The sequence below is a fragment of the Panicum virgatum genome, chromosome 6K, assembly GCF_016808335.1.
Source record: "Panicum virgatum strain AP13 chromosome 6K, P.virgatum_v5, whole genome shotgun sequence".
Lineage (NCBI taxonomy): Eukaryota > Viridiplantae > Streptophyta > Magnoliopsida > Poales > Poaceae > Panicum > Panicum virgatum.
The window spans coordinates 37,011,535-37,023,300 of NC_053141.1; the positions used below are offsets into that span (position 1 = coordinate 37,011,535).

The 11,766-nt window shown below is 51.9% G+C and overlaps 1 protein-coding gene across 2 annotated transcripts; it reads right to left on the reverse strand.

Moving 5' to 3' along the window:
• Positions 1–2,247: 2,247 nt before the first annotated feature.
• On the reverse strand, positions 2,248–11,385 carry LOC120712445 (probable glucomannan 4-beta-mannosyltransferase 11). 2 transcript variants are annotated; one of them, XM_039998224.1, is made up of 9 exons: positions 10,541–11,385; positions 10,301–10,399; positions 4,933–5,185; positions 4,714–4,824; positions 4,502–4,638; positions 4,291–4,404; positions 4,008–4,207; positions 3,640–3,912; positions 2,248–3,228 (listed from the first exon to the last, which is right to left on the reverse strand). In XM_039998224.1, the coding sequence occupies exons 1-9, from the start codon at positions 10,925–10,927 to the stop codon at positions 3,063–3,065; spliced, it is 1,740 nt and encodes a 579-aa protein (XP_039854158.1). In that variant the 5' UTR covers positions 10,928–11,385; the 3' UTR covers positions 2,248–3,062. The 2 variants fall into 2 exon arrangements, with proteins under 2 accessions (XP_039854158.1, XP_039854159.1); XM_039998225.1 differs by lacking the exons at positions 10,301–10,399; positions 10,541–11,385 and adding an exon at positions 5,498–5,624.
• Between the last annotated feature and the right edge of the window lie 381 nt (positions 11,386–11,766).

The window sequence follows — 11,766 nt, forward strand, 5'->3', positions numbered from 1 at the left end:
CAGTCAAACTATCACACAAGGTCCAATAACTATTTTTCATTTTAGAACAATTTTTTTGTTCCCGAATAAATTTTTTGTATTGATGGAACAATTAAAAAATTGTTTCGAAACAAAAAAAATTGTTCTGAAGTAAATTTGATTGGATTACACATGTGGGCTGGTTTAGGAGAAATTTTATGGTTTGATTACAATAAAATTTGATTGGATGTTGATCCGGTGGTCCAGATTAAAGTTTGCATAATTTCTATATATAAATTGGTTTGCATTTGATATGTTCCCAAATATAAAATCTGGAGTGGAAGCCAGTGTGAGGTCACACAGACGGGTGACCCCAACAGCGCCCTTGCTTTCCCACGTCATGATCACGCGTGCAGGTTCCAAAAGGTAGGCCTCGCAGTTCTAAAGGTAGTACCATCATTACCGTAAATCATTTTGCTGTACACAGGCAGCCACCAACGTTTTGTTGGAAATTTGGGCGGTTTTCCCATAAAATTCGAAGCCGAGTATGAAGTCAAATCCGAATCAAGTGAAATTTCCCAGGAGGCCAGGAATTAAATTGAAAAGGAGGAAAGGCTCTGCTGGGCCACTACAAGGCCTACGGCTGAGCAGCCCAGCTGGCCCAAGAGCACCGCCCTTTATCCGGGACCGGGAACTGAGGGCGACGCGATCAGCGGCGGCGCTCGCCTGCCCCCTCCCCGCCGTAGCCGGGCACGACGCGGCCGCAGTACGCGTGCGGCAGGTGCGGAGGGCCGGCGGCGGCGGCGCGCTCGCCCGACGCTAGACCAGCCCAGTGCCCAGCTCGTAAAAACTGCCGGGGAGGGCTCCTCTAGCTATCATCCGAACAAGCTCCACCTTGACCTACCTCGCTCTCCTCCCCAATCGGCTCCGGCGATCTCCTCCGTCAGCGCTACGCCATCGTGTCCCGCCGGTCTACGTCCCGTCGTCGCATGTTCCATTGGACGAGGCATGTTCTGCTGTTGCGCGGCTTCCGCCCAGTCCCGGCGTTTGGGCCTGCGTTCACCCGGCCCGCGACGACTTTGGGACAGCGAGAACAGCAGACTTGTCTATATAATACTTTTTCCGTTTATCAGCCGTTTGTACATTTCTAGATACTTCTTTCATTTTTATTTACATATTCTATTAGGTTTGTCTTAAATTAAATTTAACTAATTTTGATCAAATCTATAGATAAATATAGCAACAACTATACTATCCAGCATATGCACTATTAACGTATATGTCATGGTGGATTCAGTGAAACAAATTTTCTATTGTAATTATTATTATTTTTTTCATTTAAGTTTGGTCCAAGTTTGCTAAGTTTGACTTAGCACAAATCTAATACGACATGTAAATAAAAATAGAGGGGGTAGGAGTACATAGTATTTGCTATATATCTAACTAAACTTTAGCATGCTAAAATTAGCCCATTCCGGTTTGGATACATGCATGACTATTGACTAATGGTATAGCTAATTTCTTGGAAATCTCATCTTTACCCTAGAGAGTATTATCCCAAATTAGCTCCCATCAATTAGCTAATGGGCTGTGTAAAGAAAAACTAGCTAATCGAATAACAACTAGCTTGGGGTATAGGTAAACTTTAGCCATACCCCTAGGTAGTTGTTGGCCCATAAGAAAGATTTTTTTTTTTTTACCCCAGCCTATTGGCTAGTTGAGGGAGTTAATTTGGGCTAATCTATCCAAACCGGAATGGTCTAATTTTAGCAGGCTAAAAGTTTAGCCTTGTCTAAAGTTTAGTTTTAGCCCATCCAAACAGGGTCTAATAAAAAGTTAATGTCATCAGCTAACAATTAAAGATAAATGGATTCAAACAAAGACCATATGGATTAGTCCAATGCAAATGGATGACCTAAATCCTCCACGAAGCCATTACCAATACAGCAGGGTAGTAAAATAAAAATGTTACCCAACAAATTCTTATTGAATTTGGTGCCCCGAATTGTGAATACGCTCAGATTCTCCGAGTTTATCACTCTACCAACTAACAATGCCCTGAAGGTTCACAGTTTGGCAGTTACACCTGAACCTTGTTGAATTCAATGCTGAAATTATCTATGACCACTTGTTACACCTCGGCTTGGCGGTTATACCTCAACCTTGTTGAATTCAATTCTCAACTTGTATATGCACCAATTGTTACACGAGAACAGGAAAAAAAAAAGAAATAGCACAACTTGAGACATGGCTGAGGGTGATCAGTATAAACAAATGGCTGCTGTTCGATAGTAAATAGGTCCACTAGTCCTTGTGCCACAGCAAGTAAAATGTCTGTTCAGAAGGCATCGTCTTTGGCTTCTTACATAACAAAATTTGCATGCTACACTTAAAATACAATAATGCATTTCAAGATCTGCCAGAGTCGGCAGAATTATGGCATTAAGAAACAATGTACATTTAAGTATTAAGCCTACACGGGTTATGAACTGAGGAAGCCAACGATCTTCCCTTATGAATCTGAACTATGACAAAGCTATATCACTAAATTGCTAAAAAAACAACTTCAGAGATCTACAGAAATTGCCATCTTTTTTTCTTTTGATGGCTACAGAAATTGCCATCTTGTGCAATTACATTTACAACTGTTGCAATTCTTCCAACTGTGAAATGCACCTCTACAAGATCTGAACCAAATGCTGCTGCACCAATCATTTTTATTTTGTCAGGGTGCTTCAGTAAGAACTGTTATTATACAATTAGAACGAGACTATCTGAATGGCCTTCTTGGCAGTAACGAATATTTGAATCAAAACTGAACAAGAGCAGAGTCCGGAGGGAATTGAAGGATGACAACGGTATCTGTATCTTGGCACTAAAGAATGGTTGGATCAAATCTGACAATGACTGATGGGAGGAATGCCAATGCTATATCTATGACCTTCTTGGCAGTAAAAAAGAATGGTCGGATCATATCTGGCCGAGATTGATGGGAAGAAATGTTCCGTTACCATTGTATTCTATAGTCGATATGTGCAGGAGAGAGGGGCTTTGCTTGCACTCAATTTTTTGCAAGCGGTTATATCAATTTTGTCCAGGACAGCTTATGCAGTGGAAGGAGGTCGTGTGCCGACATACCCAAAGCCAGCAACAAGGAAAGCTGTGCCTTGAAGGAAGAGGAAAATGTAGTATCCCTTCTTAGCGTAAAACACGTCATAGCAACCACACAGAATTATGCACATTCCAACGAAAAGTTCTGAGCAGTGGTACCTGATATAGAGAATGTTAATGAGCATTTGAAAACACTGGAAAATAAGCCATTAACACTATCTCATTCTGATAAGCACTAAAAACCTATATTAATGTTTTGAAAGTACCTACTCCCACCACTCAAAAATGTAAGAGGTTTTTGCTCTGTCCTAAGAAAAACTTCAACAATTTTGACTACATTTATAGAATATTATGTTAACATCAAAAATACCTAATAAATGCGCTGTCAAGACATATTTCATGGTGGATTCAATAAAACTAATTTGATGTTGTAGATGTTTGTACATTTTTTTATAAACTTTGTCAATGTTAGAGGTTTAACTTAGAAAAAAAAACTTAAACATCTTACATTTTGAACGGAGGGCAGCATGTAAGCTTCAAGAAAATCTCAGTGATAACAGATAAACTTACCTCTCCCAAAATCTTGTCTGCCTCTTTACGATCTTCGGTATAAGGGGCTCTGTTAGCTTCACATCAAGCTCTGTTAGGTTTACATCTATCACCTTTATAGAATCTGATCCATTGATGGTAGGCTTTGTCTTGTTGGCGTCACCCAATTTCTCGGTGACAACCCACTCATTGACTCTTCCTCCAGCATCCAGAAGACCACTTACTGCAGCTTTAATCCGGTGCAACGACATGACATTCTCAAACAGGACCCAGAGGATCACCAGGTGAAATGAACTGTAACAGAGAAGCTTTCATGTCATCAGGTGTTACATTAATGTGACATATGTACTACTGTCATACGAAAACTTGAATCTTGGCACGCATGTTACCTTGGTGTGCCAAGAGCCTTCAAGAGGGTGATAACTGTTGGGACATAGACAACCCCCCAGAGCGGGATTTGAATCTCAGGGAACAAAACTGACACAGGGATGGCGAAGCAGTAGTAGATGAATGTCACTGTATGAGCAGCAACCTTCCCGACGAAGAAGAAATCGTACCATAGGTGAATTTTGCTCCACAATGACACTTTCTACACAATAGAAAAAAGCTATACCTGTCAGCCAATGCTGTGATACTTTGCACTTGTAGAGGCAGCCTGAAGAGAACACAAACCTTGTTTTCCAAAATCTCTACCATCATTTTCTTGAACAGGTTTGCCGGTCCACATGACCACCTGTGCTGCTGAAACCTGTATGCCTTGAATGTGCTAGGTAGCTCACTCTTGACCTAAGCACGAACATATGCAGTATTCTGTGGACTGTTAGGTTCGTTTCTCATTATGTTCTTGAATTTCCTACATGCAAGCAAAGGAGCTGGTTCATACTTTTATGTCACCGACGTAAACGAATTTCCACCCCCGAAGCATCGCGCGAACAGCCAGGTCCATATCCTCCACTGTTGTCCGGTCCTTCCAGCCCCCGGCATCATTGATTGCTGAAATCCTCCAGACACCAGCTGTCCCTGAAAGATGAACATTGCTCTTGTAAGGCCAACAGTTTGATAGTAGAATTATTCATTTGAGGGAACACGATGTACCATTAAAGCCAAAGAATGAGTACACTGCTGACCCCGCCTCTTGCTCATACTTGAAATGGTAATCCAACGACATTTCTTGGAATCTTGTCAGCAGACACTCATCAGAATTGACTGCAAGCATGGTTCAACGATGCTTAGAACAAGTAAAGTTTATCGCAGTATCATCCCTGCCAGTTGCCAAACAAACTTTTTACAGGAAGAGATAGCACATGTACTAACCGAATTTCCAGCGAGCCTGGACGAGGGCGATCTCCGGGTTGTGCACGAGGAAAGGAATAGTCCGGAGGAGAAAATCGGACTCAGGCTGGAAGTCGGCATCAAACATGGCAATGTACTGGCAGTCTTTGATGTAGTCATGCTTCAGTCCTTCCTTGAGCGCGCCAGCCTTGTACCCCTTCCGGTTCCCCCTGACCTCGTACTTTATGTTCACGCCTTTGCTCATCCATCTGTGGCACTCCATCTCCACCAAATCCTAAAAATGGAAAACAAAAATGTTGAAGGATGTGCGCATCGCTGGAAGTATCTATCTATAAGGCTTGATGAAATTAGAGCCCAAAGAGTGAGTTACTGGTATTGTGCTCACAATGCTGGTCGGTGTTCGATGATGCCAGAGAATTCAGAATAACACAACCAAAAACGACGCACAGAGTGCAGTACAAAGCATTCGATGTTTGAACCTACAATGCTAAGAGCGAACCCAAGTTCGAGGAATGGACACATGCTACGGAGCCGTCCACAAGCTCCACCAGCAAACTACCGAGAACCAAATCCAAATGCGCCATACCTCTGACGGCGAGGCACGAGACGCCCTGAGGACGCATCGGATATCCTACTCCGACGCCTTCCGGCACCACCCCTCGGCACTCGGCATCATCTCCCGGGCCGCGCGCGCCGCGCGCCGGTATGGCCCCGGGCCCCAGGGCGCGCCGCGCATCCCCGCCGCTGCCGCATCCGGCGTCGGCGGCGGGGACTCGCCGGCCGGAGTTTGGCCTAGGGCGACCAACTCCTTGGCAGTAAGCCCATGACGGTGCGGTGCAACCCACATGGGCCTGCTCGCGGCTTGCGAGATGGAAAAGCCCATATCTATTCAGCACGCAGGAGCAAACTTGCAGCCCAGTACGAAAAATTGTTTATTTCTTTAGAACCAGTGTGAAAATTCTTGGCAGCGGATGTCTGTCGTCTGTCGATGGGCAAATATTAAGAGTCGCTCAGATTACTGGTAGTCAAACTATCGCATAAAGTCTAATAACTAACTTTTTATTCCAGAACAAAAAAATTTTATTTCCAAACAAATTTTTTGTATTGCTAGAACAATTAAAAAATTGTTTCGGAATAAAATAAATTTGACTATGAGCCAGTTTAAGCCCAACAACATGAAATCTGGAGTGGGTGACAGGTCTGTTGGAGTCACCAGTGTGACCCCCAGCAGCCCCCTGTCGATGACTTCTAGGGCGTTCCTGCAAAATCGAGGGCAGTGCGAAATATTAAGCTGGGCCCTAATGGCCCAATAACATAATTAAATAATAAAATAAGAAAAATAATATGATGCTCGCCATCTAGGCTTCCATAGCCATCTGGAAGTGGGAATGGCCGTGGCCCGTAGCTGTGCATCTGACGACCGGCGCCGGCATTTGCGTCTACGCTCCCAGGGCCCTGTGCGGTCGGACAGCCCACACGGCCCGGAACGCCCCTGATGACTTCTACACCTACACTACTACTCTAAAATTACATTCGAAGTCTCCAAAACAAAATGAACTTGATCTCCGTGTTTTTTAACCAAATTGGCAGGAGCTCTGCCCTCCATTAGGATAGGAAATACTCCAGCATTAAAGTAAAAAAAAAACTCTTCCAGCATTAAAGTAAGGAGACAAGCTCCAATAACAGTGCTCGATTTTAATGGAGAGCGCCAGTGCAAGAACAGTGTTCTTGGGGGGCAAAGGCAGACAGACTCCCTGCACTCCATGTGAGGCCTCGCGGCGAATCGTGGCTAGTGGGCAGTGGGGCTTGCCGGCTTTGGCATCGGCAGAGGGCGCAAGAGAACGAGTCCACGACCACGACCTGGCCTGGCCGGCCGCCGAGTGAGTCCAACCAACAAGACGGTGTTGGCGGGGCGGCCGAGATGCCGCCGCACGGCAGGCGCACGTTGGATTGGATGACGGGAAGCCGCGGCCGGAGGCTCGCTCATGCCATGATGACTCGGCGCGACGCCCCGCGGCACGGCGGCGTCCCGATTCTCCGTCGTCGGTAGCGAGCCGCCGCTCTCCGGCCACCGCACGTCGGCCGGCCGGCGCTTGACGTCGACCGCTGCTGGCCTGGACGCCTAGTGAGCTAGCGGCTGGCGCTAGTTGTCTTGTCGCCGGCCGGCCGCCGAGCACGTACACCCGGCCGTGTCGCGCGCGTGCGTCCAGGCACGACGTCCCTTTCCGCCGTCGATGCCAATCGCCAGCCACACCATGGAGTATACTATAGACGCCCGCGTGTGGTTCCGGCCGGGCCGGCCGCATCCTGGACTAGGCGACGGCCGTAGCTTGGCAATGGCACCCACTCATCGCGCCCGACACGGACGGCGGCTTCTTGGAGCGCGCGAGTTAAGCAGGGGGAGGATGCGAACAAAGCCTCCGCCGCCGCGCCCACGCGTTCGGTTTCCGGCCGGCCGGAATTCGCCGGGCTCTGTGTTTCTTTTCTTCCTCTGCTCATCGTTGTGATGATCTTCTGAAGAATCTCGTGCGGGCACCGGAGGAGGCGTGCGACGCGACAGGTGGGAGTGGAGGCAGGCGCACCTGGTGCGTGCGTGGCCTGTGCCGACGACGGTCGAGGCGACGGCGACGGCTTTCGCAGCGTACAAGCCGGCAACGTACGGCCCCGGTGCGATGGCCTACCGCCTACGCCTACCGTGCGCACGTCGCAGGGGTTGGCGTTGTTTGGTTCACACTAGGAACCCCCGGTGCACACAAGTCGAGAAAGAAATTTTGTAGGTATGAAGTACTAAATAAAATCTATTTATAAAATTTTTTCAGGGACGAGTATAATTTTTCACGACGAATCTAATGACAGTAATTAATTGATGATTGGCTACAATGATGCTACAGTAGCCATTCTCTAATCACGCAGTTAAAGGCCTCATTAGATTTTTCAGGGTTTCTAGTGCAGGTATTTTAGAGTTGATTTTATAAATTGACTTTGTTTAATACCGTAATTAATAGTCAAAATTTCCTAATACTCCCTGACGAATAAAACCAAACAGGGCCAACGCATGCGCACAATGCCGTTCCAGCTTGGCAGACACTGCTGTTCCCGGCAGCAGGCCAAGACGCACAGTGCGTGTCACGAGTCACGAGCACGTACGACCGGGAACGGGCGGTCGCCATTGGTGCCCGCCCGAGCATAGTATGTACGAGCACGACACTAGCTGATGTTCGAGGCTGCTTTTTAGCTAGGAATCTCGAGCCAGCTGGCTATTCTGCATTACTACTATTCTCTAACCAGAGTCGTCTAAAGGTGCCTTTGCCCTAATCCCGTCAACGTCAGGGTATAAAAGGGCCACAAAAAAATGCAGCGCGCGTACGGGACATAGGGGGCTGGACCACCGGCCGGCTCGCCGCACGGACTTGTTCGTGGTGGCGCAGAGGACAGACGGTCCAGTCAGATCCGTCTGGTAGATCCGCGGGCAGGAGCTAGCCGTTCTTCGGATAGATTCGTTACCTGCGTATTCTGTTTCTATTGGCAGTTGTACTGGTCCACCTCCGCCGGCCGGCCGGCGATCCGCCCGCCGCGAGACGGGCCGGGGCGCCCGGAAGAGGGGGAGCAGCACGTCCGGCCAGCAAGAAGCTTACAACTCTCCGCCGGCGCACGCCCGTCGCCCGCGAGTAAATTATTGGTGGTGGCGTGGCGGCATCCATCGCCCGCTGCCCGCATAGCACCGGCTCACCGCAGCTCCTCACTCGGGCTGCCATACTAGTACCGCACCGGGCTGGCATTTGTCGCGCGCGCGACCCGTGACACAGGCCACCGAACCTCCGTACCGTACCTGGGGGCCTTCTTTGCCGGTGCCCACTGCCTGGGGTTCGCCGCGCGCCCCTGCCTTGCGATGACCAAATGGGCTGTCACGGCATGACCCGAGCCTAACCCTATTAAGCACGGCACGATTAGGCACGACCCTATTAGGCACCACTAATTAGTCGTGTCGTATCGTGCCAGTACTGCGTGCCTAGGTGCCGTGCCGGCCCATCAGCATGGCTAACCATAGGGCTAACAATCAAGCAACATCTTCATCAGTTCTCAACCACTGGCCGGACAGGAGGAAAAAGGGGGTACGGTGTTCTAGATCTACAAGAAGAGAGTGGATGAGGAGGAGAGGAGGTCGGCGAGGAGGGAGGAGGGGACGAGATGGCTCGAGCTGCAGGCCATCGGCTGCCGACGATGGAGGCCTGCCGACCGAAGAGGAGGAGGGCGAGGTCCACCAGCGAGCTGGGGCGGCGGCGGACGGCGAGCGAGGGAGGAGCCCAGGCTGCAGGCCATCGATGGCTGCAGCCGCCAGTGGTGGAGGCCTGCCGGCCGGAGAGGAGGAGGGCGAGGCACAACAGCGAGTTGGGGCGGCGGCGAACGACGAGCGAGTTGAGGCGGCGCGGGATCGGGAGCGGCGGGGCAGGGGCTAGGGTTTTGCGCCTCGCTGCCTCCGCGTTGGGTTTTATACCTGGCGGCCGGGCCGGCGCCCCCCCCAGCCCAACGGCCGGCTAGCGGGCCAATGGCGATCTATTGAAGCTGGGCCAGGCCGTCCAAAATTTGTCGGGTCGGATCGTGTCAAGCCCATTAGTCGTGTCGGGTCAGAGTCAACACTATGGGTCGGAGTCCCGACCCAAACCCAACCCAATCCATCGTGTCGGATTAGCCTTGACCCTAAAGTTATGGGCTGGACTGGATTAGAGTCGTGTTTTTTCGTGTCGTGCCTGGTGCAGCCCATTTGGCCATCTATACCTACCCGTGCCCCGCCGGCCGCCTCGTTGCGCCGGCTCCACGCGTGGGTGCGGTTGGCCCACGTGGCAAAGCAAGCAGGCTAGTGGGAGTAGACTGACCGAGCGACCGAGTGCGCCTACATGGCAACGACGCCGCCGACGTGTACGAAGGCGTGCCGGTGCCAGGCCAGGGGGAAACGGCCCGCCGGTTCGGTAACTCTCGGCTGTCCAGAGCGGCCCCGACGATTTTCTTCTTTACACGGCGGCCGGCGACGGACGCGGAGCGCCATCCCGACGTGTGGTCTCAACCGCTCCATGCGCACCGCCGGTGCCCACTTGCCGATTTTTTTTTCTTCTTCACTAAACGACTCGCGGCACATGCCAGGGAGGGGAAAAAAAGGGGGTACGGAGAGACTCATGTCGCAACTTATCTCGTGCATGTGCGTGATTGGTGGTCGTTGCAGGATGCAAAAGGGGAAAAAAATAAGTCAAGGATGCACGACCAATTGGGCACGGGCACAGCGAGGAGCAGAGCGGCAGAGTGCGTCGTGCATGAGGGAAAAAAAGGATCGAGTCGATAGAGAGGATGGCGGCGGCGGCCGGCGGCCATGTGTGCTGCCGCCGGCGAGGGGTACCTTTACAACGGGGTCCGTGGAGTCGTCCAGCACCTGGATGACGAAGCGCTCCGCCGGCCACTCCAGCGCGCATGCCGCGCCGATCGACAGCTTGTACACCTGTCATCCAGCCGCACCAAAAAAGTCACGTAACGAATTCACTCTGCTTGCTAGGAGGCCGTCGTGCCCTGTACGGCAGGCCGGCGGTAATGCGCCAGCTCGCCGGCGGCTCGCCGACCGATCATTCACTCAGTCACTCACCTCCCGCTCGTTGTACATGGGGATCTGCACCAGCACCATGGGGTACCTGGCGGCGGCGCCGGCCTCCACGTCGCCGGCGGCGGCGGCGATGGGCTCCCAGCGGTACCGCCGGCCGGGGCCCAGCCGGAGCGCGCGCACGGCGATGCACACGGCGCAGACGAAGAGCTTCTCCACCAGGATCATCACCGTCATGGCCAGCGACAGGTACACCAGCGCCCGCACCGCCGGCACCACCACCAGCGCCCGCGCGCGCGCCGCCGCCCACGCGCATTGCGCCGCCACGGCCGCCCAGTCCACGCGCACCGGCAGCTCCGCCCACAGCCGCGCCGCCTCCTCGCCGGCGCTCATGATGGCGGCGGCGGCGGGGCCGTAGCCGCCGGCGTCCATGGACCCGAGGACGGACGGGCGCGGCTGGGATCTTGGGGAGAGGCGGGGCTGGCGAGCTGGCAGATGCGGGGAGGGAAGCGCACGGTGGCGCGGGGGCTATATACTAGCTTGGACGGAGGCGTGTGGAGTGGAGTGGTGGTGGTGGCGCCGAGCCGAGCCGTGATGTGGACAGGCCGCGCGCGCCGAGGACGACGAATCGGCGGTGGTCACACACGGCTCTGGCTGGCTCCGCGCGTGCGCTCACATGCTGCTCTCGGCTGTGTGTTTTTTCTTTTCTTTATTCCGCTGGGGAAGATGGACAGGATCTCGCCGCATACAGATGGTGAGATGGGCGGGGCAGGTTACCTGGTGGTTGGCGAGCTGGGTAAATCATGCATGGCCATGGCCATGGCCATGAGAGCCAACCTGCGGACTGTGCGACAGTGCGAGGTGAGGAAGAGGCCGAGACAGGGAGTGTGGATGGATCCAAGTGGAGTGGTTGATGACAGATTGACAGGGGTGATGACTGGTGGCTGCCGGGAGGTTTTGGGGCCCACCTGGTGGTGCTGTCTATCATTGGCGTAGGAAAAAGCAGAAGGGAATGGAATGGAATGGAGGAAGAAGAGGTGGTGACTGGCCGGCCGAGATGGCAATGACCAATGGCCAACGGGGCTTGTCCGGCTGGAAGCCGTGTGGTTGGCTGGTTGCCTGTGACTGGCCTGCGCTCAGCGTTAACGCACTCCCGTGTTCACAGTCGCAGATCAGGAAACTAGTTCATTTGAGGGCCGGGGACTTGCAAAGACGCGATTGATCCCAGCAACGCAAAGAAAACGTGCTGGAGTTAACTCGCCTTAAGTATT

Bases quoted from the DNA above. Each gene is read 5' to 3' on its own strand.
- LOC120712445 (XM_039998224.1), bottom strand. From the start codon at position 10,927: ATGGACGCCGGCGGCTACGGCCCCGCCGCCGCCGCCATCATGAGCGCC. The intron at 4,639-4,713 runs GTACATCGTGTT...TTCATCTTTCAG, and splicing joins CTCATTCTTTGGCTTTAATG to GGACAGCTGGTGTCTGGAGG. The intron at 4,208-4,290 runs GTTTGTGTTCTC...TCTATTGTGTAG, and splicing joins TAGAGATTTTGGAAAACAAG to AAAGTGTCATTGTGGAGCAA.